Source organism: Taeniopygia guttata, chromosome 33 (genome assembly GCF_048771995.1).
Source record: "Taeniopygia guttata chromosome 33, bTaeGut7.mat, whole genome shotgun sequence".
NCBI classification, from domain to species: domain Eukaryota; kingdom Metazoa; phylum Chordata; class Aves; order Passeriformes; family Estrildidae; genus Taeniopygia; species Taeniopygia guttata.
Window position 1 is genome coordinate 995,511 of NC_133058.1, and position 27,442 is coordinate 1,022,952.

General features: G+C 53.0%; 1 protein-coding gene across 6 annotated transcripts; it reads left to right on the forward strand.

Moving 5' to 3' along the window:
- Positions 1–286: 286 nt before the first annotated feature.
- On the forward strand, positions 287–26,851 carry TMEM145 (transmembrane protein 145). Of its 6 annotated transcripts, XM_072920784.1 has the most exons (16): positions 287–519; positions 2,789–2,863; positions 3,858–3,935; positions 5,329–5,415; positions 6,321–6,422; positions 8,241–8,325; positions 10,064–10,135; positions 10,764–10,832; positions 12,514–12,594; positions 14,195–14,273; positions 15,176–15,269; positions 17,345–17,517; positions 22,098–22,218; positions 23,091–23,237; positions 24,149–24,193; positions 25,935–26,851. In XM_072920784.1, exons 1-16 carry the CDS (start codon positions 313–315, stop codon positions 26,400–26,402), a joined length of 1,983 nt encoding a protein of 660 aa, XP_072776885.1. In that variant the 5' UTR covers positions 287–312; the 3' UTR covers positions 26,403–26,851. The 6 variants fall into 6 exon arrangements, with proteins under 6 accessions (XP_072776885.1, XP_072776886.1, XP_072776888.1 ...); XM_072920785.1 differs by lacking the exon at positions 12,514–12,594; XM_072920787.1 differs by lacking the exon at positions 24,149–24,193 and having other exon boundaries at positions 23,091–23,283; positions 25,935–26,202.
- The last annotated feature ends 591 nt before the right edge of the window (positions 26,852–27,442 follow it).

Sequence of the window (27,442 nt, forward strand, 5' to 3'; positions counted from 1 at the left end):
CCAAAACCCCCCAAAACCTCTCAAGTCCCCCTGAGCCCACCCCAAACCCCCTAAAATCCCCCCTAAACTCCCCAAAATCCCCCTAAACCCCCCTAAAATCACTCAAATCCCCCCAAATCCCCCAAAACCCCCCCAAAAATCCCCCCAAATCCCCCCAAAATCCCCCCAAATCCCCCCCAAACCCCCCAAACCCCCCAAAACCCCCCAAAATCCCCCCAAAACCCCCCAAATCCCCCCAGCCGAGCCGCAGCCCCGCCCCGTGGGCGTGGCCTGTCGCAGTGGGCGTGGCCGGGCGCGCAGGGCCGGGGGGCGATGGGGCTCCCGCCGCTTTTGGGGGGCCCGGGGGGGGTCCCGGGGGTTTTGGGGGGCCCGGGGGGGGTCGCGGGGGTTTTGGGGGGCCCGGGGGGGGTCCCGGGGGGCTCCCGGGGGGGGTCCCCGCTGCTGCTGCCGCTGCTGCTGCTGCTGCTGCCCGCCCGAGCCGCCCCCAAGTACGTGCGGGGCCGCATCAGCACCAAGGAGGTCAGCGGGAATTTGGGGAGGGGGCTTCGGGGGGGGGGGCGGGGGGACCCCCAGGTACGGGTGGGGACCCCCCCCCACCGGGAGGGGCGGGGGGTTTGATTGGAATTAATTAATTTAATTTGATTTAATGGCGAGACCCCTCCCCACCCTGTTAGATCGCGGTGTGCTGCGTTCGATAGGGAGAGACCCCTCCCCAAATTTATAGCGGGACCCCCCCCAAATTACATCAGACTCCTCCCCAAATTTATATCGGGACCCCCTCCCCAAATTACACCGGACCCCCCATTTCCATGGAGACCCCTCCCCAAATTACACCGGACCCCCCATTTATATCGGGACCCCCCCCCAAATTACACCGCACCCCCCATTTATATCGGGACCCCTCCCCAAATTTATATCGGGACCCCTCCCCAAATTTATAACAGGATCACTCCCCAATTTATATCGGGACCCCGTCCCCAAATTTATATCGGGACCCCCTCCCCAAATTACACCGGACCCCCCACTTATATCGGGACCCCTCCCCAAATTTATATCGGGACCCCCCCAAATTTATATCACACCCCCATTTATATCGGGACCCCCCCCCAAATTTATATCGGGACCCCTCCCCAAATTTACATCGGGACCCACTCCCCAATTTATATCGGGACCCCTTCCCAAATTTATATCGGGACCCCTCCCCAAATTATATCGGGAACCCCCCCCATTTCTATCGGGACCCCCCCCAAATTTATATCGGAAACCCCCATTTATATCGGGACCCCTCCCCAAATTTATATCGGGACCCCCCCCATTTATATCGGGACCCCTCCCCAAATTACACCGCACCCCCCATTTATATCGGGACCCCCCCCCCATTTCTATGAGGACTCCTCCCCAAATTATTACCGGATCCCCATTTCTATGGGGACCCCTCCCCAAATTACACCGGACCCCCCATTTCTATCGGGACCCCCCCCCAAATTACACCGGACCCCCCATTTCTATCCGGACCCCTCCCCAAATTACACCGGACGCCCCATTTCCATGAGGACCCCTCCCCAAATTACACCGAACCCCCCATTTCTATCGGGACCCCTCCCCAAATTACACCGGACCCCCATTTCTGTGGGGACCCCTCCCCAAATCCCCTCCGGTTGTCACGGGAACACGGCGGCGGCCGTTGCCATGGCAACCGCGGTTTTGGGGAGGGGGCGTGGGGTGGGATTTGGGTCTGGGGTCCCCATTTGGGTCTGGGGTCCCCATTTGGGTCTGGGGTCTCTGGGAGGGGCCCCTGGGGAATTTGAGGGGGGGGGTTTGGGGAAGGTTTTTGGGAGTTCCTTGGGGGGATTTTTTTGGGTCTGGGGTCCCCATTTGGCTCAGGGGTCCCTATTTGGGTCTGGGGTCTCAATTTGGGTCTGGGGTCTCTGGGAGGGGCCCCTGGGGAATTTGGGGGGGGGGTTAGGGGAGGTTTTGGGGAGTTCCTTGGGGGGATTTTTTTTGGGTCTGGGGTCTCCATTTGGGTCTGGGGTCCCCATTTGGGTCTGGGGTCCCTATTTGGGTCTGGGGTCCCCATTTGGGTCTGGGGTCCCCATTTGGCTCAGGGGTCCCTATTTGGGTCTGGGGTCTCCATTTGGGTCTGGGGTCCCTATTTGGCTCAGGGGTCCCCATTTGGGTCTGGGGTCCCTATTTGGGTCTGGGGTCCCTATTTGGGTCTGGGGTCTCTGGGAGGGGCCCCTGGGGAATTTGGGGGGAGGCATTTAAGGGAAATTTTGGGGAGTTCCTTGGGGGGATTCTTTTTGGGTCTGGGGTCCCTATTTGGGTCTGGGGTCTCTATTTGGGTCTGGGGTCCCCATTTGGGTCTGGGGTCTCTGGGAGGGGCCCCTGGGGAATTTGGGGGGGGGGGGTTTGGGGGAGGTTATTGGGAGTTCCTTGGGGGGATCCTTTTTGGGTCTGGGGTCTCCATTTGGCTCAGGGGTCCCTATTTGGGTCTGGGGTCCCTATTTGGGTCTGGGGTCTCTGGGAGGGGCTCCTGGGGAATTTGGGGAGGGGGATTCGGGGGAGGTTTTTGGGGAGTTCTTTGGGGGGATTCTTTTTGGGTCTGGGGTCCCCATTTGGCTCAGGGGTCCCTATTTGGGTCTGGGGTCTCCATTTGGGTCTGGGGTCCCTATTTGGGTCTGGGGTCCCCATTTGGGTCTGGGGTCTCCATTTGGGTCTGGGGTCCCCATTTGGGTCTGGGGTCCCAATTTGGGTCTGGGGTCCCAATTTGGGTCTGGGGTCTCCCCAGGACTGGGTGTTCCTGACCCGTTTCTGTTTCCTGTCGGATTTCGGACGTCTGGATTTCCACTTCCGCTACCCCGAGGTCAGAACAATTGGGGAGGGGTCCCGGGGGAGACCCCAGACCCAAATCCCCCAGAGCCCCCAGACCCAAATATCCCCAAAGCCCCCAGACCCAAATACCCCCAGAGACCCCAGACCCAAATATCCCCAATGCCCCCAGACCCAAATACCCCTCAGAGCCCCCAGCCCCAAATACCCCCAGAGCCCCCAGACCCAAATACCCCAGAGACCCCAGACCCAAATACCCCCAGAGCCCCCAGACCCAAATACCCCAGAGACCCCAGACCCAAATACCTCCAGAGCCCCCAGACCCAAATACCTCCAGAGCCCCCAGACCCAAATACCCCCTAATACCACCCCTGAAATCCCCCAAAGCCCCCAGACCCAAATACCCCCAGAGCCCCCAGACCCAAATACCCCCAGAGCCCCCAGACCCAAATATCCCAAAGCCCCCAGACCCAAATATCCCCAGAAATACCCCCCAGAAATCCCCAAAGCCCCCAGACCCAAATAACCCCCAGAGCCCCCAGACCCAAATATCCCCTAAATACTCCCCCAGATTCCCCCAAAGCCCCCAGACCCAAATATCCCCCTAATACCACCCCCAAAATCCCCCAAAGCCCCCAGACCCAAATAAAGCCCCCAGACCCAAATAATCCCCAAACTCCCCCACAGCCCCCAGCCCCAAATAAAGCCCCCAGACCCAAATGAAGCCCCCAGCCCCAAATACCCCCCAAACTCCCCCTAAGCCCCCAGCCCCAAATAAAGCCCCCAGCCCCAAATACCCCCCAAACTCCCCCAAAGCCCCCAGACCCAAATAAAGCCCCCAGCCCCAAATAAAGCCCCCAGCCCCAAATACCCCCCAAACTCCCCCAAGGCCCCCAGCCCCAAAAGAAGCCCCTGGCCCGAAATATCTCCCCCAGCCCCAAATACCCCCCAAACTCCCCCAAGGCCCCCAGCCCCAAAAGAAGCCCCCAGCCCCAAATCCCCCCCAGCGGGACCCCTCCCCAATTTAGGCCAAGTGCTGCCAGAACATTCTGCTCTACTTCGACGACCCCTCCCAGTGGCCGGCGGTCTACAGGAGGGGGGGCAAGGTCCGAATTGGGGCTGGGGGCTTCAGTTGGGGATGGGGGCTTCAATTGGGGCTGGGGGCTTCTTTTGGGGCTGGGGGCTTTGGGGGATATTTGGGGCTGGGGGCTTCAATTGGGGCTGGGGGCTTTTGGGGGAGTATTGGGGCTGGGGGCTTTAATTGGGGCTGGGGGCTTCGTTTGGGGCTGGGGGCTTTTGGGGGATATTTGGGGCTGGGGGCTTCAATTGGGGCTGGGGGCTTTGGGGGATATTTGGGGCTGGGGGCTTCAATTGGGGCTGGGGGCTTTGGGGGAGTTTGGGGGGTATTTGGGGCTGGGGGCTTTGGGGGAGTATTGGGGCTGGGGGCTTCATTTGGGGCTGGGGGGTTCTTTTGGGGCTGGGGGCTTTGGGGGCAGTCTGGTGGAGTAATTGGGGCTGGGGGCTTTGAGGGATATTTGGGGCTGGGGTCTCTTTTGGGGCTGGGGGCTTTGGGGGATATTTGGGACTGGGGGCTTCATTTGGGGCTGGGGGCTTTGGTGGAATCTGGGGGGTATTTGGGGCTGGGGGCTTTGGGGGAGTATTGGGGCTGGGGGCTTCAATTGGGGCTGGGTACTTTGGTGGAATCTGGGGGGTATTTGGGGCTGGGGGCTTTTGGGGGAGTATTGGGGCTGGGGGCTTCATTTGGGGCTGGGGGCTTTGGGGGCAGTCTGGTGGAGTAATTGGGGCTGGGGGCTTTGAGGGATATTTGGGGCTGGGGGCTTCATTTGGGGCTGGGGGCTTTGGGGGATATCTTGTGGATATTTGGGTCTGGGGGCTTTGAGGGATAATTGGGGCTGGGGGCTTTGAGGGATATTTGGGGCTGGGTGCTTCATTTGGGTCTGGGGGCTTTGGGGATATCTGGGGGGTATCTGGGGGATATTTGGGTCTGGGGGCTTTTGGGGGAGTTTGGGAGGGTATCTGGGGGATATTTGGGTCTGGGGGCTTTTGGGGGAATTTGGGGCTGGGGGCTTTGGGGTTGGTGAATTTGGGGAGGGGTCTCAGGATGAATTCGGGGAGGGGATTCGGGGTGAATTTGGGGAGGGGTCTCAGGATGAATTTGGGGAGGGGTCTCGGGGTGAATTTGGGGAGGGGTCTCCGGTTAATTTAGGGAGGGGTCTCGGGTGAATTTGGGGAGGGATGTCGGGGTTAATTTGGGGAGGGGTCTCGGGTTAATTTGGGGAGTGGTCTCAGGATGAATTTGGGGAGGGGTCTCAGGATGAATTTGGGGAGGGGATTCGGGGTGAATTTGGGGAGGGGTCTCGGGGTGAATTTGGGGAGGGGTCTCGGGTGAATTTGGGGAGGGGTCTCGGGTTAATTTGGGGAGGGGTCCCCAATTAATTTGGGGAGGGGTCTCCAGTTAATTTGGGGAGGGGTCCCCAGGACTGCCTGGCCAAGGAGTCGGTGATCCGGCCCGAGAACAACCAGGTGATCAACCTGACCACGCAGTACGCCTGGTCCGGCTGCCAGGTGCGAATTGGGTCTGGGGGCTTCCGGGACAATTTGGGGAGGGGTCTCAGCCCTAAAATTTGCCGCTTTTTTGGGAATTTTTGGGCTTTTTTTGGGGCTTTTTTTGGGCTCTTTTGGGACTTTTTGGGTCTGAAAACTCCGGATTTTTTGGGGGAGGGGCCCCAGAGAATTTGGGGAGGGGTCTCAGGGGTCCGGGGATATTTTGGGGAGGGGTCTCAGCAGTCTCGGGATATTTTGGGGAGGGGTCTCATGGAATTTGGGGAGGGGTCTCAGGAGTCCGTGGCAATTTGGGGAGGGGTCTCAGCCCAAAAATTCGGAGGTTTTTGGGGCTATTTTTGGAGCTTTTTCGGGCACTTTTGGGGCTTTTTGGGGTCAAAAAACTCCTTTTTTTTTTGGGGAGGGGTCTCAGAGAATTTGGGGAGGGGTCTCAGGAATCTCGGGATATTTTGGGGAGGGGTCTCAGCTCAAAAATTCGGGGGGTTTTGGGCAATTTTTGGCACTTTTTTTGGGACTTTTTTGGGCACTTTGGAGACTTTTTTTGGGGGCAATTTTGGGGCATTTTTTGGGCTCTTTTGGGGTTTTTTTGGGCTATTTTGGGGCTTTTTTGGGTCTAAAACCTCCGTTTTTTTTTGGGGGAGGGGTCTCAGGAATCTCGGGATATTTTGGGGAGGGGTCTCAGCTCTAAAATTCGGGGGGTTTTGGTCAATTTTTGGGACTTTTTTGGGCACTTTTAAGACTTTTATTTTGGGGCAATTTTGGGGCGTTTTTTGGGCTCATTTGGGACTTTTTTGGGCTTTTTTGGGGCTTTTTTGGGTCTAAAACCGCCGGGTTTTTTTGGGGGAGGGGTCTCAGGTCTGGGAATTTTGGGTCTGGGGTCTCCAGGGCTGACCCCGCCCCCTCCCCAGGTGCTGCCGGGGGTCTCGGGGAGGGTCCTGAGCTGCTCCAGCGGCCGCAGCTTCCGCTCGGTGCGGGAGCGCTGGTGGTACGTGGCACTGAGCAAGTGTGGGGTGAGTGACCCAAAATCCCCAAAATTCACCCCAAAATCCACCCCAAAATCAGCCAAAATAACCTAAAGAATCCAAAATCCCCAAAATCCACCCCTAAAAACCCCAAAATTCCCCAAAAGCCCCCCAAAAGCCCCGAGCTCGGTGCGGGAGCGCTGGTGGTACGTGGCACTGAGCAAATGTGGGGTGAGTGACCCAAAATCCCCCAAATTCACCCCAAAATCCACCCCAAAATCAGCCAAAATAACCTAAAGAATCCAAAATCCCCAAAATCCACCCCAAAATATCCCAAAATTCCCCAAAATCCCCCTGAAAGCCCCGAGCTCGGTGCGGGAGCGCTGGTGGTACGTGGCGCTGAGCAAATGTGGGGTGAGTGACCCAAAATCCCCCAAATTCACCCCAAAATCCATCCCAAAATCCATCCCAAAATATCCACCGCAAAATCCACCCCAAAAACCACCCTAAAAACCCCAAAATTCCCCAAATTCCCCAAAATCCCCGAGCTCGGTGCGGGAGCGCTGGTGGTACGTGGCGCTCAGCAAGTGTGGGGTGAGTGACCCAAAATCCCCCAAATTCACCCCAAAATCCATCCCAAAATCAACCAAAATATCCACTGCAAAACCCACCCCAAAAACTGCCCCAAAAACCGCCCTAAAAACCCCAAAATTCCCCAAAATCCCCCCAAAAGCCCCGAGCTCGGTGCGGGAGCGCTGGTGGTACGTGGCGCTCAGCAAGTGTGGGGTGAGTGACCCAAAATCCCCAAAATTCACCCCAAAATTCACCCCAAAATTAACCAAAATATCCACCACAAAATCCACCCCAAAAACTGCCCCAAAAACGGCCCTAAAAACCCCAAAATGCCCCAAAATCCCCCCAAAAGCCCCGAGCTCAGTGCGGGAGCGCTGGTGGTACGTGGCGCTCAGCAAGTGTGGGGTGAGTGACCCAAAATCCCCCAAATTCACCCCAAAATCCACCCCAAAATTAACCAAAATATCCACCGCAAAATCCACCCCAAAATCCACCCCAAAAACCGCCCTAAAAACCCCAAAATTCCCCAAAATCTCCCCAAAAGCCCTGAGCTCAGTGCGGGAGCGCTGGTGGTACGTGGCGCTCAGCAAGTGTGGGGTGAGTGACCCAAAATCCCCCAAATTCACCCCAAAATCCATCCCAAAATCCACCAAAATATCCACCGCAAAACCCACCCCAAAATCCACCCCAAAAACTGCCCCAAAAACCGCCCTAAAAACCCCAAAATTCCCCAAAATCCCCCCAAAAGCCCCGAGCTCGGTGCGGGAGCGCTGGTGGTACGTGGCGCTCAGCAAGTGTGGGGTGAGTGACCCAAAATCCCCCAAATTCACCCCAAAATCCAACCCAAAATCAACTAAAATACCCACTGCAAAATCCACCCCAAAATCCACCCCAAAAACCGCCCTAAAAACCCCAAAATTCCCCAAAATCTCCCCAAAAGCCCCAAGCTCGGTGCGGGAGCGCTGGTGGTACGTGGCGCTCAGCAAGTGTGGGGTGAGTGACCCAAAATCCCCCAAATTCACCCCAAAATCCACCAAAATAACCGAAATAATCCAAAATCCCCAAAATCCCCAAATCCACACCAGAAAAAATCCCACAAATCTCCCAAAAAAAACCCAAAAAAATCACAGAAAAATCACAGAAAAATCAAAATAAAAACCCCAAAAAATCCAAATAAACCCCAAAAAAAACCCCAAAACCTCCCGGAAAAAAACCCAAAAAAATTCCCAAAAAATTCCCCAAAATCCCCAAATCCCCAAATTGCCCAAAAAGGCCCAAATTTCCCCCAAACAGGGCGGGGGGCTGGAGCTGGAGTACGAGATGGTTCTGACCAACGGCGACTCCTTCTGGACCCGCCACTTCTCGGCCGACGAGTTCGGTGAATTGGGGCTGGGGGCTTCAATTGGGGCTGGGGGCTTCCATTGGGGCTGGGGGCTTCAATTTTGGGGATTTTCGGGATTTTTTGGGGTTTATTTGGGATTTTTTTGGGTTTATTTGGGATTTTTTGGGGTTTTTTGGGGATTTTTTTTGAGTTTATTTGGGGTTTATTTGGGGTTTATTTGGGGCTGGGGGCTTCAGTTGGGTCTGGGGGCTTCAATTGGGGCTGGGGGCTTCGGTTTGGGGGATTTGGGGGAATTTTTGGGGTTTATTTGGGATTTTTTGGGTTTTTTTGGGGGGTTATTTGGGGTTTATTGGGGGTTTTTAGGCGATTTTTTAAGGGGGGTTATTTGGGGTTGGGGGCTTCAATTGAGGCTGGGGGCTTCAGTTTTGGGGATTTCGGGGAATTTTTGGGGTTTATTTGGGATTTTTTAGGGTTTATTTGGGGTTTATTTGGGGTTTTTTGGGGTTTATTTGGGATTTTTTTGGGTTTTTTGGTGATTTTTTTTGAGTTTATTTGGGGTTTATTTGGGGTTTATTTGGGTCTGGGGGCTTCAATTGGGGCTGGGGGCTTCAGTTTTGAGGCTGGGGGCTTCAGTTTGGGGAATTTTTGGGAATTTTTGGGGTTTATTTGGGATTTTTTGGGGTTTATTGGGGGTATTTAGGGCTTTTTTAAGGGGGGTTATTTGGGGTTTATTTGGGGCTTATTTGGGGCTGGGGGCTTCAATTGGGGCTGGGGGCTTCAATTGGGGCTGGGGGCTTCAGTTTTGGGGCTTTTTTGGGGATTTTTTGAGATTTATTTGGGATTTTTGGGGTTTTTTGGGGCGTTATTTGGGGTTTATTGGGGGCTGGGGGCTTCAATTGGGGCTGGGGGCTTCAGTTTTGGGGATTTTGGGGAATTTTAGGGGTTTATTTCGAATTTTTTGGGGTTTATTTGGGATTTTGGAGGTTTTTAGGGGATTTTTTTGGGTTTATTTGGGGTTTATTTGGGGCTGGGGGCTTCAATTGGGGCTGGGGGCTTCAATTTGGGGGATTTGGGGGTTTATTTTGGATTTTTTGGGGTTTATATGGGATTTTTAGGGTTTTTTTGGGGTTTATTTGGGATTTTTTGGGGTTTATTTGGGGGGTTTTTAGGGCTTTTTAAGGGATTTATTTGTGTATATTTAAAGTTTATTTGGGTCTGGGGGCTTCAATTGGGGCTGGGGGCTTCAATTGGGGCTGGGGGCTTCAATTGGGGCTGGGGGCCTCAGTTTTGGGGATTTTGGGGAATTTTTTTGGTTTATTTGGGATTTTTGGGGGTTTTATTCGGGATTTTTTGGCTTTTTGGGGGGTTTATTTGGGGTTTATTTGGGTCTGGGGGCTCCATTTGGGTCTGGGGGCTCCATTGATAAAATTTTGGGGCTTTTTTGGTCCTTTTTGGGCTCTAAAACCTCCGGGTTTTTTGGGGAGGGGTCTCGGGGGTCTCGGGGATTTTGGGGAGGGGTCTGGGAGGTCCTGGGGAATTTGGGGAGGGGGCTCAGGGAATTTGGGGAGGGGTCTCGGGGGTCTCAGGGAATTTGGGGAGGGGTCTCAGCTGGAAAATTTGGGAATTTTTTTGGCTCTTTTGGGGTTTTTTTGGGTTTTTTGGGGTGTAAAAACTCCGGGTTTTTTTCTGCCGCCTCCTGGCGCTGCCCAGAATTTGGGGAGGGGTCTCGGGGGGGTCTCGCGAAGCCCCCAGACCCAATTCCCGCCCCTCGCAGGGATCCTGGAGACCGACATCACCTTCCTCCTCATCTTCATCCTCATCTTCCTCCTCTCCTGCTACTGCGGCTGTGAGCGGCGCCATTTGGGGAGGGGTCCCGGGGCAATTTGGGGAGAGGTCTCGGGGGAATTTGGGGAGGGGTCTCGGGGGAATTTGGGGAGGGGTCCCGGGGCAATTTGGGGAGGGGTCTCAAGTCCCAAAATTCGGGGTTTTTTGGGTTCTTTTTAGGCTTTTTTGGGCTCCGAAACCTCTGGGTTTTTGGGGAGGGGTCTCAAAAGTCTCAGGAATTTGGGGAGGGGTCCCGGGGCAATTTGGGGAGGGGTCTCGGGGGAATTTGGGGAGGGGTCTCAAGTCCCAAAATTCGGGTTTTTTTGGGCTCTTTTGAGGCTTTTTTGGGCTCCAAAACCTCCGGGTTTTTTGGGGAGGGGTCTCGAGGGTCTCAGGAATTTGGGGAGGGGTCCCGGGGCAATTTGGGGAGGGGTCTCGGGGGAATTTGGGGAGGGGTCTCGGGGCAATTTGGGGAGGGGTCTCAAGTCCCAAAATTCGGGTTTTTTTGGGCTCTTTTGAGGCTTTTTTGGGCTCTAAAACCTCCGGGTTTTTTGGGGAGGGGTCTCGAGGCTCTCAGGAATTTGGGGAGGGGTCTCGGGGGGCTCAGAGAATTTGGGGAGGGGTCTCCCAGCCCCCCGCCCCCTCCCCAGACCAGCTCAAGGGGCGGCAGCTGCTCCACACAACCTACAAGATGTTCATGGCGGCGGCCGGGCTGGAGGGTGAGAATTGGGTCTGGGGGCTTCGGGGGGGGATTTGGGTCTGGGGGATTCAGGGGGGCTCGGGCTGGGCAGATTTTGGGGGGTTTATTTGGGTCTGGGGGCTTCAGAGGGGGGATTTGGGTCTGGGGGCTTTGGGGGGGATTTGGGTCTGGGGGCTTCGGGAGGGGGATTTGGGTCTGGGGGATTCGGGAAGGGAATTGGGTCTGGGGGATTCGGGGGGGGATTTGGGTCTGGGGGCTTCGGGGGGGCTCCAGCTGGGCAGATTTGGGGGGGAATTGGGTCTGGGGGCTTCGGGTGGGGATTTGGGTCTGGGGGCTTCAGGGGGGCTCGGGCTGGGCAGATTTAGGGGCGTTAATTTGGGTCTGGGGGCTTTGGGAGGGGGGATTTGGGTCTGGGGGCTTTGGGGGGCTCAAACTGCGCAGATTTGGGGGGGTTAATTTGGGTCTGGGGGCTTTGGGGGGGATTTGGGTCTGGGGGCTTCGAGGGGTTAATTTGGGTCTGGGGGCTTCGGGAGGGCTCAAACTGGGCAGGTTTGGGGGGGTTTGGGGGGGTTAATTTGGGTTTGGGGGCTTTAGGAGAAGGATTTGGGTCTGGGGGCTTCAGGGGGGGGAATTGGGTCTGGGGGCTTCGGGAGGGGATTTGGGTCTGGGGGCTTCAGGGGGGCTCGGGCTGGGCAGATTTGGTGGGGTTAATTTGGGTCTGGGGGCTTCAGAGGGGGGATTTGGGTCTGGGGGCTTCGGGGGGATTTGGGTCTGGGGGCTTCGGGGGGGAATTTGGGTCTGGGGGCTTCGGGGGGAATTTGGGTCTGGGGGCTTCGGGGGGATTTGGGTCTGGGGGCTTCGGGGGGGAATTTGGGATTATTTTGGGGTTTTTTGGGGGGAAATTTGGGGTTTTTTGGGTGATTTGGGTCTGGGGTCTGGGGGGAATTTGGGGAGGGGTCTCGGGGGAATTTGGGGAGGGGTCTGTGGTAATTTGGGGAGGGGTCTCACCTCCCTTTTCACGCCCCCTCCCCAATTCTGGGGGGGGAATTTGGGGATTTTGGGGTTTTTGGGTGGAAATTTTGTGGTTTTGGGGGTAAATTTGGGGTTTTTTGGGTGATTTGGGTCTGGGGTCTTGGGGTAATTTGGGGAGGGGTCTCAGGGGAATTTGGGGAGGGGTCTGGGGGAATTTGGGGAGGGGTCTCACCTCCCTTTTCACGCCCCCTCCCCAATTCTGGGGGAGTCTCTGGGTGGAGAATTTGGGGATTTTGGTGGAAATTTTGGGTTTTTTTGGTGGAAATTTGGGGTTTTTTGGGGTGATTTGGGTCTGGGATCTGGGGTGATTTGGGTCTGGGATCTGGGGGAATTTGGGGAGGGGTCTGGGGGGATTTGGGGAGGGGTCTGGGGGGAATTTGGGGAGGGGTCTGGGGGGATTTGGGGAGGGGTCTCACCCCCCTTTTCACGCCCCCTCCCCAATTCTGGGTGGAAAATTTCGGGGATTTTGGGGGTTTTTTGGGGGGAAATTTTGGGGTAAATTTGGGGGGTTTTGGGTGATTTGGGTCTGGGGTCTCGGGGTAAATTTGGGGAGGGGTCTGTGGGAATTTGGGGAGGGGTCTCGGGGTAAATTTGGGGAGGGGTCTGGGGGAATTTGGGGAGGGGTCTGGGGGGAATTTGGGGAGGGGTCTCACCCCCTTTCCCCCCAGTCCTGAGCCTCCTCCTGAGCTGCGTCTATTGGGGTCAGTACGGCTGCGACGGGGTCGGGCACGGCCCCCTCAAACTCCTGGGTACGGATTTGGGGCCAATTCCGCGGATTTTGGGCAAATCGGGAATTCGGGAGGATTTGGGGGAAATTTGGGGAAATTTGGGCAAAAATTGGGTCAAATTTGGGCAAAAATAGTGTCAAATTTGGGGCATTTAAAGGGATTTTAGGGGGGATTTTTGGGGGGATTTTGGAGGGCTTTTGGGAAGATTTGAGAGATTTTGGGGAGGATTTGGGGCCAATTCCGGCGGTTTTGGGCAAATCGGGAATTCGGGAGGATTTGGGGAAAATTTGGGGAAATTTGGGTGAAAATTGGGTGAAATTTGGGTGAAAATTGGGTAAAATTCGGGGCATTTAAAGGGATTTGGGGGGGATTTTTGGGGGATTTTTGTGGGATTTTGGGAGGAATTGAGAGATTTTGGGGAGGATTTTGGGGGCAATTCTGGGGATTTTGGGAAATTTGGGAATTCGGGAAAATTTTGGGAAATTTGGGCAAAATTTGGGCAAAATTTTGGGGTTTTTGGGCAAAATTTGAGTGGAATTTGGGGCATTTAAAGGGATTTTGGGGGGGTTTTGGGAATTTTTTGGGAACTTTTGGGGGGATTTTGGGAGGATTTTTGGGAATATTTTGGGGATGTTTTGGGAATTTTGGGGGGGAATTTCTTGGGGGATTTGGGGGGAATTTTGGTGGGTATTTTTGGGAATATTTTGGGAAAGTTTTGGGAACATTTTGGAGGGATTTTGGGGGGATTTTTGGGAATTTTGGGGAGATTTTTGGGACTGTTTTGGGAATTTTGGTGGGGATTTTGGGGGGATTTTTAGGAACTTTTGGGGGGGAGTGTTTTGGGAATGTTTGGGGAATCTTGGGGGAGATTTTTGGGGCTGTTTTGGGAACTTTTGGGGGGGATTTTTGGGACTGTTTTGGGAAATTTTGGGGGGATTTTGGGGGGATTTTTGGGGGGATTTCGGGGGGATTTTTGGGGCTGTTTTGGGGGGATTTTGGGGGGATTTTTGGGACCATTTTGGGAAGGTTTTGGGGGGATTTTGGGGGGGATTTTGGGGGGATTTTTGGGACTGGTTTGGGAACTTTTGGGGGGATTTTTGGGAATCCTGGGGGGGATTTTTGGGACTATTTTGGGGCTGTTTTGGGAACTTTTGGGGGGATTTTGGGGGGATTTTTGGGGCTGTTTTGGGAAGATTTTGGGGGGATTTTTGGGACCATTTTGGGAAGGTTTTGGGAACTTTTGGGGGGATTTTGGGGGGATTTTTGGGGAAGGTTTTGGGAACTTTTGGGGGGATTTTGGGGGGATTTTTGGGGCCGTTTTGGGAAGGTTTTGGGGGGATTTTTGGGGCTGTTTTGGGAAGGTTTTGGGAACTTTTGGGGGGATTTTGGGGGGATTTTTGGGAACTTTTGGGGGGGATTTTTGGGGCTGTTTTGGGAAGGTTTTTGGGAATTTTTGGGGGGATTTTGGGGGGATGTTTGGGAATTTTTGGGGGGATTTTTGGGGCCGTTTTGGGAAGGTTTTTGGGAACTTTTGGGGGGATTTTGGGGGGATTTTTGGTACCATTTTGGGAAGGTTTTGGGAACTTTTGGGGGGATTTTGGGGGGATCTTTGCCCCCCCAGGGAAGCTCCTGTTCTCCATCAGCTTCCTCATCTTCCTCCTGATGCTGATCCTGCTGGGCAAGGGCTTCTCCGTCACCAGGTGGGGTCACCCAGGGGTCAAAGGTCACCCAGGGGTCACCCGGGGGTCAGGGGTCACTCGGGGTCAGGGGTCATCCAGGGTCACTCAGGGTCACTCATTGGTCACTCAGGGGTCACTCATTGGTCACTCAGGGTCACTCAGGGGTCACTCAGGGTCACCCAGGGTCACTCAGGGTCACTCAGGGTCACTCAGGGTCACTCAGGGGTCACTCAGGGGTCACTCAGGGTCACTCAGGGTCACTCATTGGTCACTCATTGGTCACTCAGGGTCACTCATTGGTCACTCATTGGTCACTCAGGGTCACTCAGGGGTCACTCAGGGTCACTCAGGGGTCACTCAGGGGTCACTCAGGGGTCACTCAGGGTCACTCATTCGTCACTCAGGGGTCACTCATTGGTCACTCAGGGGTCACTCAGGGTCACTCATTGGTCACTCAGGGGTCACTCATTGGTCACTCATTGGTCACTCAGGGGTCACTCAGGGGTCACTCAGGGTCACTCATTGGTCACTCATTGGTCACTCAGGGTCACTCAGGGTCACTCATTGGTCACTCTGGGATCAGGGGTCACTCAGGGGTGAGCGGTCACTCAGGGTCACTCATTGGTCACTCCGGGGTCAGAGGTCACTCATTGGTCACTCAAGGGTCAGGGGTCACTCAGGGGTCAGGGGTCACTCAGGGTCACTCATTGGTCACTCAGGGGTCAGAGGTCACTCAGGGGTCAGGGGTCACTCAGGGGTCAGGGGTCAGGGGTCACTCAGGGTCACCGGGGTCGCTCAGGGGTGAGGGGTCACTCAGGGGTCAGGGGTCAGGGGTCACTCAGGGTCACCGGGGTCACTCAGGGCTGAGGGGTCACTCAGGGGTCAGAGGTCAGGGGTCACTCAGGGTCACCGGGGTCGCTCAGGGGCCGTATCAGCGCCGGGGGCTCCGTCCGGCTCTCGGTGTACATGACCCTCTACAGCCTGACCCACGTGGCGCTGCTCACCTACGAGGCACAGGTACGCCAAAATCCCACAAATTCACCCCAAAATTATACCCAAATTCACCCCAAAAATCTGCTCCAAAATATCCCAAAATATCCCCAAAAAATCCCCCCAAAAAACCTCAAAATTCCGCCAAAAACCCCCCAAAAAACCCCAAAATCCCACTTAAAATCCCCAAAATTCACCCGAAATATTATCCCAAAATCCACCCCAAAATCCCCAAAATTCACCCCAAAATCTGCCCCAAAATATCCCAAATATCCCCCAAAAAAATCCCCTTCAAAAAATCCCCCAAATCCCCCCAAAAACCCCAAAATTCACCCCAAAATCACCCCAAAAATTCCCCAAAAATCTGCCCCAAAATATCCCCAAAAAATCCCCAAAAAATCCCCCCAAAAAAACTCAAAATCCCCCCAAAAAAACCCCCAAATCCCCCTCAAAACCCCAAAAGTCACCCCAAAAATTATCCCAAAATTCATCCCAAAATTCACCCCAAAATCACCCCAAAAATCACCCCAAAATCACCCCAAATATCCCCCAAAAAATTCCGTTCAAAAAACCCCCAAAATCCCCCCAAAATCCCCCCAAAAAACCCCAAAATCCCCCTCAAAAACCCCAAAAGTCACCCCAAAAATTATCCCAAAATCCGCCCCAATATCCGCCCCAAAATCCCCAAAATTCACCCCAAAAATCACCCCAAAATCCACCCTAAAATCCACCCCAAAATTCACCCCAAAATCACCCCAAAATCTGCCCCAAAATATCCCAAATATCCCCAAAAAAATCCCCCTCCAAAATCACCAAAATCCCCCCAAAATTCATCCCAAAATCCACCCAAAATCCACCCCAAAATCCCCAATAATTCACCCCAAAAAATCCCAAATATCCCCCAAAAAATCCCCCTCCAAATCCCCGAAATCCCCCCAAAAATCCCAAATTTCACCCCAAAATCCACCTCAAAATCTGCCCCAAAACCGCCAAATTCACCCCAAAATTCACCCCCAAAGGCCCCAAATTCACCCAAACTTGGGGATCTTTTTGGGATATTTTAAGGATATTTTGGGAATATTTTAAGAATATTTTGGGTATACTTTGGGAATATTTTGACGACATTTTGAGGCTATTTCAGGGATATTTTGGGAATATTTTGGGAATATTTCAGGGCTATTTCAGGGCTATTTTGGGGATATTTTGGGGCTATTTCAGGAATATTTTGGGGCTATTTTGAGAATATTTCAGGGCTAATTTGGGGATATTTCAGGGATATTTTGGGCTGTTTTTTCCTCACCTGGGGGCTGTATTAGAGGCTATTTTGGGGCTATTTTGGGGCGATTTTGGGGCTATTTCAGGGCTATTTTGGGAATATTTTGGGAATATTTCAGGGCTATTTTGGGAATATTTCAGGGCTATTTTGGGAATATTTTGGGGATATTTCAGGGCTATTTCAGGGCTATTTCAGGGCTATTTTGGGAATATTTTGGGGATATTTCAGGGCTATTTCAGGGCTATTTCAGGGCTATTTTGGGAATATTTTGGGGATATTTCAGGGCTATTTCAGGGCTATTTTGGGAATATTTTGGGGATATTTCAGCGCTATTTCAGGGCTATTTTGGGAATATTTTGGGGATATTTCAGGGCTATTTCAGGGCTATTTCAGGGCTATTTTGGGAATATTTTGGGGATATTTCAGGGCTATTTCAGGGCTATTTTGGGAATATTTTGGGGATATTTCAGGGCTATTTCAGGGCTATTTTGGGAATATTTTGGGGATATTTCAGGGCTATTTCAGGGCTATTTTGGGAATATTTTGGGGATATTTCAGGGCTATTTCAGGGCTATTTTGGGAATACTTTAGGGCTATTTTGGGCCGTTTTTCCCTCACCTGAGGGCTGTATTTGGGGATATTTCGAGGATATTTTGGGAATATTTAGAGGATATTCCAGGGCTATTTTGGGAATATTTTGGGAATATTTCAGGGCTATTTTGAGGATATTTTGGGAATATTTTGGGGCTATTTTGGGAATACTTTGGGGATATTTCAGGGCTATTTTGGGCCGTTTTTCCCTCACCCGGGGCCGTGTTTGGGGCAGTTCTTTGACCCCGGGCAGGTGCTGTACACCTACGAGTCCCCGGCAGGGTACGGCCTGATCGCGCTGCAGTTCGGCGCCTTCGGCTGGTTCTGCGCCGCCGTGGGCGCCACGCTGAGCGCCGTGCCCGAGCGCCGCCGCTTCTACCTGCCCTTCCTGGCCGCCTACGCCTTCTGGTGCACACCTGGGCACACCTGGGCACACCTGGGCACACCTGGGGGGGAAAAATGGGGGAAAATCGGTGAAAATTGGGGGAAAATCGGTGAAAATTGGGGGAAAATCGGTGAAAAAATGGGGGAAATAGGGGGAAATTGGGGGGTTTGGGCACACCTGGGCACACCTGGGCACAGCTGGGGGGGAGGAAAGGGGAAAATTTGGGGAAAATCGGTGAAAATTTGGGGGAAATCGGTGAAAATTTGGGGAAAATCGGTGAAAAAATAGGGAAAATAGGGGGAAATTGGGGGGTTTGGGCACACCTGGGCACACCTGGGCACACCTGGGGGGGAAAATCAGTGAAAATTTGGGGAAAATTGGGGGTAAAACGGTGAAAAAATGGGGAAAATCGGTGAAAAAATGGGGGAAATAGGGGGAAATTTGGGGGGAAATAGGGGAAAATTGGGGGGAAATAGGGGGAATTGGGGGGTTTGGGCACACCTGGGCACACCTGGGCACAGCTGGGGGGGGGAATGGGGGAAAAAAGGGGAAAATTTGGGGGAAAATCGGTGAAAATTTGGGGAAAATCGGTGAAAATTTGGGGGAAATAGGGGGAAAATGGGGGAAATAGGGGGAAATTGGGGGAAAATCGGTGAAAATTGGGGGTTTTGGGCACACCTGGGGGGGCTCAGCGCCGTGCCCGAGCGCCGCCGCTTCTACCTGCCCTTCCTGGCCGCCTACGCCTTCTGGTGCACACCTGGGGGGGAGAAATGGGGAAAAAAGGGGGAAAATCGGGGAAAATTTGGGGAAAATCGGTGAAAAAATGGGGAAAATCGGTGAAAAAATGGGGAAAATAGGGGGAAATTGGGGAAATAGGGGGAAATTGGGGGAAATTGGGGGGAAATAGGGGAAAATTGGGGGAAAACGGGGAAAATTGGGGGAATAGGGGGAAATTGGAGGGTTTGGGCACACCTGGCCACAGCTGGGGGGGAGGAAAGGGGAATATTGGGGGAAAATCAGCGAAATTTTGGGGGAAATAGGGGAAAATTGGGGGAAAATCGGTGAAAATTTGGGGAAAATAGGGGGAAATTGGGGGGAAATAGGGGGAAATTTGGGGGTTTGGCCACACCTGGGCACACCTGGGCACACCTGGGCACACCTGGGCAGGGTAAACACACCTGGGCACACACCTGGGGGAGAAAAACGGGGAAAATTGGGGAGAAATCGGTGAAAATTTGGGGAAAATCAGTGAAAATTTGGGGAAAATCGGTGGAAATTGGGGAAAATCGGTGAAAAATGGGGAAAATCGGTGAAAATTGGGGGTTTTGGGCACACCTGGGGGGGCTCAGCGCCGTGCCCGAGCGCCGCCGCTTCTACCTGCCCTTCCTGGCCGCCTACGCCTTCTGGTGCACACCTGGGGGGGAGAAATGGGGAAAAAAGGGCGAAAATTGGGGGAAAATCGGTGAAAATTTGGGGGAAATCGGTGAAAAAATGGGGGAAATAGGGGAAAAAATGGGGGAAATTGGGGGAAATTGGGGGGTTTGGGCACACCTGGGCACACCTGGGGCGGAGAAATGGGGAAAAAAGGGCAAAAATTGGGGAAAAATCGGTGAAAATTGGGGGAAAATCGGTGAAAAAATGGGGAAAATAGAGGGAAATTGGGGGGTTTGGGCACACCTGGGCACAGCTGGGGGGGAGAAAAGGGGAAAATTGGGGGAAAATCAGTGAAAATTTGGGGAAAATAGGTGAAAAAATGGGGAAAATCGGTGAAAATTTGCAGAAAATAGCCGGAAATTGGGGGGTTTGAGCACACCTGGGCACACCTGGGCACACCTGGGGGGGAAAAAAGGGCGAAAATTGGGGAAAATCGGTGAAAATTTGGGGAAAATCGGTAAAAATTTGGGGGAAATAGGGGAAAATTGGGGGGTTTGGGCACACCTGGGCACACCTGGCCACACCTGGGCACACCTGGGCACACCTGGGGGGCAGAAATGGGGAAAATTTGGGGAAAATTGGGGGAAAATCGGTGAAAAAATGGGGAAAATAGGTGAAAATTGGGGGAAAATTGGTGGAAATTGGGGAAAATCGGTGAAAATTGGGGGAAAATCGGTGAAAATTTGGGGTTTTGGGCACACCTGGGGGGGCTCAGCGCCGTGCCCGAGCGCCGCCGCTTCTACCTGCCCTTCCTGGCCGCCTACGCCTTCTGGTGCACACCTGGGCACACCTGGGCACACCTGGGGGGCAAAAAAGGGGAAAAAAGGGGGGAAATCGGTGAAAAAATGGGGAAAATCGGTGAAAAAATGGGGAAAATCGGAGAAAATTGGGGGAAAATCGGTGGAAATTGGCAGAAAATAGGGGGAAATTGGGGGAAAATAGGGGGAAATTGGGGGTTTTGGGCACACCTGGGCACACCTGGGGGGAAAAAAGGTGAAAATTGGGGGAAAATCGGTGAAAATTTGGGGTTTTGGGCACACCTGGGGGGGCTTAGGGCCGTGCCCGAGCGCCGCCGCTTCTACCTGCCCTTCCTGGGCACCTACGCCTTCTGGTGCACACCTGGGCACACCTGGGGGGGAAAAAGGGGAAAATTGGTGAAAATTTGGGGAAAATCGGTGAAAAAATGGGGAAAATCAGTGAAAATTGGGGGGAAATCGGTGAAAAATGGGGGAAATAGGGGGAAATTGGGGGGAAATAGGGAGAAATTGGGGGTTTTGGGCACACCTGGGGGGACTCAGCGCCGTGCCCGAGCGCCGCCGCTTCTACCTGCCCTTCCTGGCCGCCTACGCCTTCTGGTGCACACCTGGGCACACCTGGGGGGCAAAAAAAGGGGAAAAAATGGGGTAAAACGGTGAAAATTTGGGGAAAATCGGTGAAAAATGGGGAAAATCGGTGAAAATTTGGGGGAAATAGGGGAAAATTGGGGGGTTTGGGCACACCTGGGCACACCTGGCCACACCTGGGCACAGCTGGGCACACCTGGGGGGCAGAAATGGGGAAAATTTGGGGAAAATTGGGGGAAAATCGGTGAAAATTTGGAGAAAATAGGTGAAAATTTGGGGAAAATCGGTGAAAATTTGGGGGAAATCGGTGAAATTTGGGGTTTTGGGCACAGCTGGGGGGGCTGAGCGCCGTGCCCGAGCGCCGCCGCTTCTACCTGCCCTTCCTGGCCGCCTACGCCTTCTGGTGCACACCTGGGGGGAGAAATGGGGAAAAAAAGGGCAAAAATTGGGGAAAAATCGGTGAAAATTTGGGGAAAATCGGTGAAAATTTGGGGAAAATCGGTGAAAAAATGGGGAAAATCGGTGAAAATTGGCAGAAAATAGCCGGAAATTGGGGGATTTGAGCACACCTGGGCACACCTGGGGGGGAAAAAGGGGAAAATTGGTGAAAATTTGGGGAAAATCGGTGAAAAATGGGGGAAATAGGGGAAAAAATGGGGGAAATAGGGGAAAATTGGGGGAAATTGGGGGAAATTGGGGGGTTTGGGCACACCTGGGCACACCTGGGCACACCTGGGGGGCAAAAAAAGGGAAAATTTGGGGAAAATCGGTGAAAAAATGGGGAAAATCAGTGAAAATTGGGGGAAAATCGGTGAAAATTTGGGGAAAATCGGTGAAAATTGGGGGAAATAGGGGAAAATTGGGGGGAATAGGGGAAAATTGGGGGGAAATAGGGGAAAATTGGGGGAAATCGGTGAAAATTGGGGGAAATCGGTGAAAATTGGGGATTTTGGGCACACCTGGGGGGTTTTTGGGGGGATTTTTTGGGGTCTCACCTGGGGTTTTTTTGGGGCATTTTGGGGATTTCTGGGGGGATTTCTAAGGGGATTTTTGGGGTCTCACCGGGGATTTTTTGGGGCATTTTGGGGTATTTTTTGGGGTCTCACCGGGGTTTTTTTGGGGCATCACTTGGGGATTTTTGGGGGGTTTTGGGGGATTTTTTGGGGTCTCACCTGGGTTTTTTGGGGGCTTTTTTTTGGGGTGTCACTTGGGGATTTTTGTGGGGATTTTTAGGGGGATTTTTGGGGTCTCACCGGGGTTTTTTTGGGGTATTTTTGGGGTGTCCCCGCAGGTTTTTGGGGTCTCACACGGGGGTTTTTTGGGGCGTCACTTGGGGATTTTTGGGGGGATTTTTAGGGGGATTTTTGGGGTCTCACTTGGGTTTTTTTGGGGTATTTTTGGGGTGTCCCCGCAGGTTTTTGGGGATATTTTTTGGGGTCTCACCTGGAGTTTTTTGGGCCATTTTGGGGTATTTTTTGGGGTCTCACCGGGGTTTTTTTGGGGTATTTTTGGGGTGTCCCCGCAGGTTTTTGGGGTCTCACCTGGGGATTTTTTTCGGGGGCTTTTTGGGGCATCACTTGGGGATTTTTAGGGGAATTTTTGGGGTCTCACCGGGGTTTTTTTGGGGTACTTTTGGGGTGTCCCCGCAGGTTTTTGGGGTCTCATCAGGGGTTTTTTTGGGGCGTTTTGGGGTATTTTTTGGGGTCTCACCGGGGTTTTTTTGGGGGAGTTTTGGGGATTTTTGGGGGGATTTTTAGGGGGATTTTTGGGGTCTAACCTGGGGTTTTTTTGGGGTTTTTTGGTGTATTTTTGGGGTGTCCCCGCAGGTTTTTGGCCGTCCCGGTCTCGGCGCTCGTGGCCAATTTTGGGATCCCGAAATGGGCGCGGGAGAAAATCGTGAACGGGATCCAGCTGGGGACCCACCTGTACGCCCACGGCGTCTTCCTGGTGCGGGGAGACCCCTCCCCAAATTCCCCAAATTCCCAAAATCCCCCTCAACACCCCAAAAAACCACCCCAAAACCCTGAGCCCCAAAATCGCCGAAAATCGCCCAAAAATCCACCCCAAAATCCCGATTTTCCACAAAAATCCCCCGAAAAATCCCAATTTTCCCCTCAAAAATCCCAATTTCCTCCCAAATTTACCCCAAAAATCCCAATTTCCTCCCAAATTTACCCCAAAAATCCCAATTTTCCCCCAAAATTTCCCCTAAATCCCCCAAAATCCCAATTTCCACCCCAAAATCCCAATTTTCCTCCCCAAAAACCCCAATTTTCCCCTAAAAACCCCCAGAATTTTTGCCCAAACCCCCTGAAATTTTCCCCCAAATGCCCTAAATCACCCCAGCCCGGGGAATTTTCCCAAAATCCCCGTTTTTGGCCCCAAAACCACCCCTTAACCCAATTTTCCCCTCAAAAACTTCAATTTTTCCTCTCCAAACCCCAATTTCTCCCCTTAAAAATTCCCAATTTTCCCACGATTTTTCCCCTCAAAATCCCCAATTTTCCCCCAAAAAAATTCCAATTTTCCCCAAAATCCCCAATTTTCCCTAAAAAAAAATCCTAGTTTTCCCATGATTTTTCCCCCCAAAATCCCAATTTTTTCCCCTTTTCCCTACCCAAAAATCCCAATTTTTCCCCCAAAAAAACCCCAATTTTCCCCCCAAAAAATCTCAATTTTCCCACGATTTTTACCCCAAAATCCCAATTTTTTTCCCCAAATTTCCCCCCAAAACCCCCGGAATTTTCCCCCACCCCCCCCGTACTTTCCCCCCCATTGCCGAATTTGCCCAAAATCCGGATTTTTCTCCCCAACCGCAGCTGCTGACGCGGCCCTCGGCGGCCAATAAGAATTTCCCGTTCCACGTGCGGCGCGCGCAGATCGGCCCGGGGGGGGGAGGGGCGGCCCCGGGCCCCTCCCCCACCCGCGGCTACCGGAACGTCTCCTTCGTGGGCGACGGGGGCGGGGGGTTCACCGAGCTCTTCGTCATCCCCCCCCCCGGGGCCCCAGCCGGTGAGATTTTGGGGTGAAAAACCCCGATTTTGGGAAAAAACCCGAAATTTGGGTGAAAAAATGGGAAAAAACGCCAAAAAACGGGCAAAAAATGGGGAAAATAACCCAAAAATGGGGGGAAATGGCCCCGGGTTCACCGAGCTCTTCGTCATCCCCCCCCCGGGGCCCCAGCCGGTGAGATTTGGGGTGAAAAACCCCGATTTTGGGAAAAAATGGGAAAAAACGCAAAAAAAACGGGAAAAAACGGGCAAAAAACGCTAAAAAACGGGGAAAATAACCCAAAATAACCCAAAAATGGGGGGGAAATGGCCCCGGGTTCACCGAGCTCTTCGTCATCCCCCCCCCGGGACCCCAGCCGGTGAGATTTGGGGTGAAAAACCCCGATTTTGGGAAAAAATGCAAAAAAAATGGGGAAAAACGGGCAAAAACGGGCAAAAAACGCTTAAAAACGGGGAAAATAACCCAAAAATAACCCAAAAATGGGGGGAAATGTCCCCAGGTTCACTGAGCTCTTCGTCATCCCCCCCCCCGGGGCCCCAGCCGGTGAGATTTGGGGTGAAAAACACCGATTTTGGGAAAAAATGGGGAAAAAATGGGAAAAAACGGGCAAAAAACGCCAAAAAACAGGCAAAAAACGCTAAAAAATGGGGAAATAGCCCAAAATAACCCAAAAATAGGGGGGAAATGGCCCCGGGTTCACCGAGCTCTTCGTCATCTCCCCCCCGGGGCCCCAACCGGTGAGATTTGGGGTGAAAAACCCCGATTTTGGGAAAAAAACGGGAAAAAAGGCAAAAAACGCTAAAAAACGGGGAAAATAACCCAAAAAAATGGGGAAAATAACCCAAAAATGGGGGGAAATGGCCCCGGGTTCACCGAGCTCTTCGTCATCCCCCCCCCGGGGCCCCAACCGGTGAGATTTGGGGTGAAAAACCCCGATTTTGGGAAAAAATGGGGAAAAAATGGGAAAAAACGGGCAAAAAACGCCAAAAAACGGGCAAAAAATGGGGAAAATAACCCAAAAATGGGGGGAAATGGCCCCGGGTTCACCGAGCTCTTCGTCATCCCCCCCCCCGGGGCCCCAGCCGGTGAGATTTGGGGTGAAAAACACCGATTTTGGGAAAAAACCCGAAATTTGGGGGGGAAAACGGGCAAAAAACGCCAAAAAACGGGCAAAAAATGCTAAAAAATGGGGAAAATAGCCCAAAATAACCCAAAAATGGGGGGGGAAATGGCCCCGGCTTCACCGAGCTCTTTGTCATCCCCCCCCCGGGGCCCCAGCCGGTGAGATTTGGGGTGAAAAACCCCGATTTTGGGAAAAAATGGGGGAAAATGGGGAAAAACGGGCAAAAAACGCTAAAAAACGGGGAAAAAACGCTCAAAAATGGGGGGAAATGGCCCCGGGTTCACCGAGCTCTTTGTCATCCCCCCCCCGGGGCCAGAACCGGTGAGATTTGGGGTGAAAAACACCGATTTTGGGAAAAAACGCAAAAAAAATGGGAAAAAACGCTAAAAAATGGGGAAAATAGCCCAAAATAACCCAAAAATGGGGGGAAATGGCCCCGGGTTCACCGAGCTCTTCGTCATCCCCCCCCCCGGGGCCCCAGCCGGTGAGATTTGGGGTGAAAAACCCCGATTTTGGGAAAAAATGGGGAAAAAACGGGAAAAAACGGGCAAAAAACGCCAAAAAACGCTAAAAAATGGGGAAAATGACCCAAAAATAACCCAAAAATGGGGGGAAATGGCCCCGGGTTCACCGAGCTCTTCGTCATCCCCCCCCCGGGGCCCCAGCCGGTGAGATTTGGGGTGAAAAACACCGGTTTTGGGAAAAAATGGGAAAAAACTCAAAAAAACGGGAAAAAATGCTAAAAAATGGGAAAAATAGCAAAAATTGGGGAGAAAAGTCACAAAAATTGGGAGAAATTGTACCAAAAATTGAGGGAGAAATGGGGAAAACACAGCCCAGTGTGAGTGACGGGAGAAGATTTGGGGGAAAATCCTGAAATTTTGGGTAAAATGGGAAAAAATGCCAAGAAATGGGAAAAAAATGCGAAAAATTGGGGAAAAAACGCCAAAAAATGGGAAAAACGCCAAAAATGGGGAAAAAAGTGAAAAAATGGGGAAGAAATGGGGGGAAATTGGAGAAAACAGCCCAGTGCGAGTGATGGTGAAAGATTTGGGGGGAAATCCTGGAATTTTGGGAAAAATCCTGAAATTTGGGGAAAAATCACCAAAAAATGGGGAAAAAACACGAAAAATGGGGGAAAAAACACAAAAATTTGGGGGAAAATGGGGAAGAAACGGTGGAAATGAGGAAAACATGGCCCAGTGCGAGTGATGGGAGAAAATTTGGGGGGAAAACCCGAAATTTTGGGAAAAAATATTCCAGGGGTTGGGAGGGACCCTGAAATTGGGGAAAAATCCAAAATTTTGGTTCCAGGGGTTGGGAGGGACCCCAAAATTGGGGGGAAAATCCAAAATTTCATTTTCAGTGGTTGGGGGGGACCCAAAATTGGGGGAAAACCCCAAAATTTTGGTTCCAGCGGGTGGGGGGAGGCCAAAATTGGGGAAAAAACCCAAAATTTTGGTTCGAGGGGTTGGGGGGACCCCAAAATCCCCCCAAAATCGCCCCAAAATCGCCCCTCCCCCCCCAGGTGCGGCCGCAGGTGGAGGAGACCCCCGCGGGAGGGGGGGAGGGGTCCGGGCGCCCCCCGCCCCTCCCCCACCCAAAGCGCCCCTCCCCCACGGGGGGGGCCCCGAATATTTCAGCGTCCACTCGGGGGGGGAGGGGCGGCTCCTGTGACCCCAAAATCCGCCCCAAATTCGGCCAAATTCGCCCCAAAATCGGCCCCAAATGGGACCCCAAAATCTGCCCCAAATTCGGCCAAATTTGCCCCAAATCCCCACCCCAAAATCCGCCCCAAATGGAGCCCCAAGACCCCAAAATCGGCCCCAAATTCTGCCAAATTCGCCCCAAATCCCGACCCCAAAATCGGTCCCAAATGGGACCCCGGGGACCCCAAAATTCTGCCCCAAATTCTGACCCGGGGACCCCAAAATCAGCCCCAAATTTTGCCAAATTTGCCCCAAATCCCGACCCCAAAATCGGCCCCAAATTCTGACTCGAGGACCCCAAAATTGGCCCCAAATTCTGCCAAATTCGCCCCAAATCTCGACCCCAAAATTGGCCCCAAATGGGACCCCAAGACCCCAAAATTCTGCCCCAAATTCTGACCCGGGGACCCCAAAATCGGCCCCAAATTCTGCCAAATTCGCCCCAAATCCCGACCCCAAAATCGGCCCCAAATGGGACTCGGGGACCCCAAAATCAGCCCCAAATTCTGCCAAATTTACCCCAAATCCCGACCCCAAAATCGGCCCCAAATGGGACCCCAAGACCCCAAAATTCTGCCCCAAATTCTGACCCGGGGACCCCAAAATCGGCCCCAAATTCTGCCAAATTCGCCCCAAATCCCGACCCCAAAATCGGCCCCATATGGGACCCCAAGACCCCAAAATCGGCCCCAAAATCTGCCAAATTTGCCCCAAATCCCGACCCCAAAATCGGCCCCAAATTTGCCCCAAATCCCGACCCCAAAATCGGCCCCAAATTCCTGACCCGGGGACCCCAAAATCCGCCCCAAATTCTGCCAAATTTACCCCAAATCCCGACCCCAAAATCGGCCCCAAATGGGACCCGGGGACCCCAAAATTGAGCCCCAAATCCTGCCCCGGGGACCCCAAATTTTGCCAAATTCACCCCAAAATCTGCCTGAAATGGGACCCGGGGAACCCCAAAAATTGAGCCCCAAATCCGCCCCGGGGACCCCAAAATTGAGCCCCAAATCCTGCCCCCGGGACCCCAAATTTTGCCAAATTCACCCCAAATTCTGCCCCAAATCGGACCGAGGGGGGACCGCTCCAAATTTTGCCAAATTCACCCCAAATTCAGCCCCAAATCCTTCCCGGGGACCCCAAATTTGGCGGAATTCGCCCCAAATCCTTCCCGGGGACCCAAATTTGGCGGAATTGGCCCCAAATCCGCCCCGGGGACCCCAAATTTGGCGGAATTGGCCCCAAATCCGCCCCCTCGCGGATTTCCGGTTTTGCCCAAATAAAGGAATTTTCCGACCGATTTTCTGGGAATTTTTTCTGGTTTTTG

Bases quoted from the DNA above. Each gene is read 5' to 3' on its own strand.
- TMEM145 (XM_072920784.1), top strand. From the start codon at position 313: ATGGGGCTCCCGCCGCTTTTGGGGGGCCCGGGGGGGGTCCCGGGGGTT. The intron at 3,936-5,328 runs GTCCGAATTGGG...AGGGGTCCCCAG, and splicing joins TCTACAGGAGGGGGGGCAAG to GACTGCCTGGCCAAGGAGTC. The intron at 8,326-10,063 runs GTGAATTGGGGC...CGCCCCTCGCAG, and splicing joins CTTCTCGGCCGACGAGTTCG to GGATCCTGGAGACCGACATC.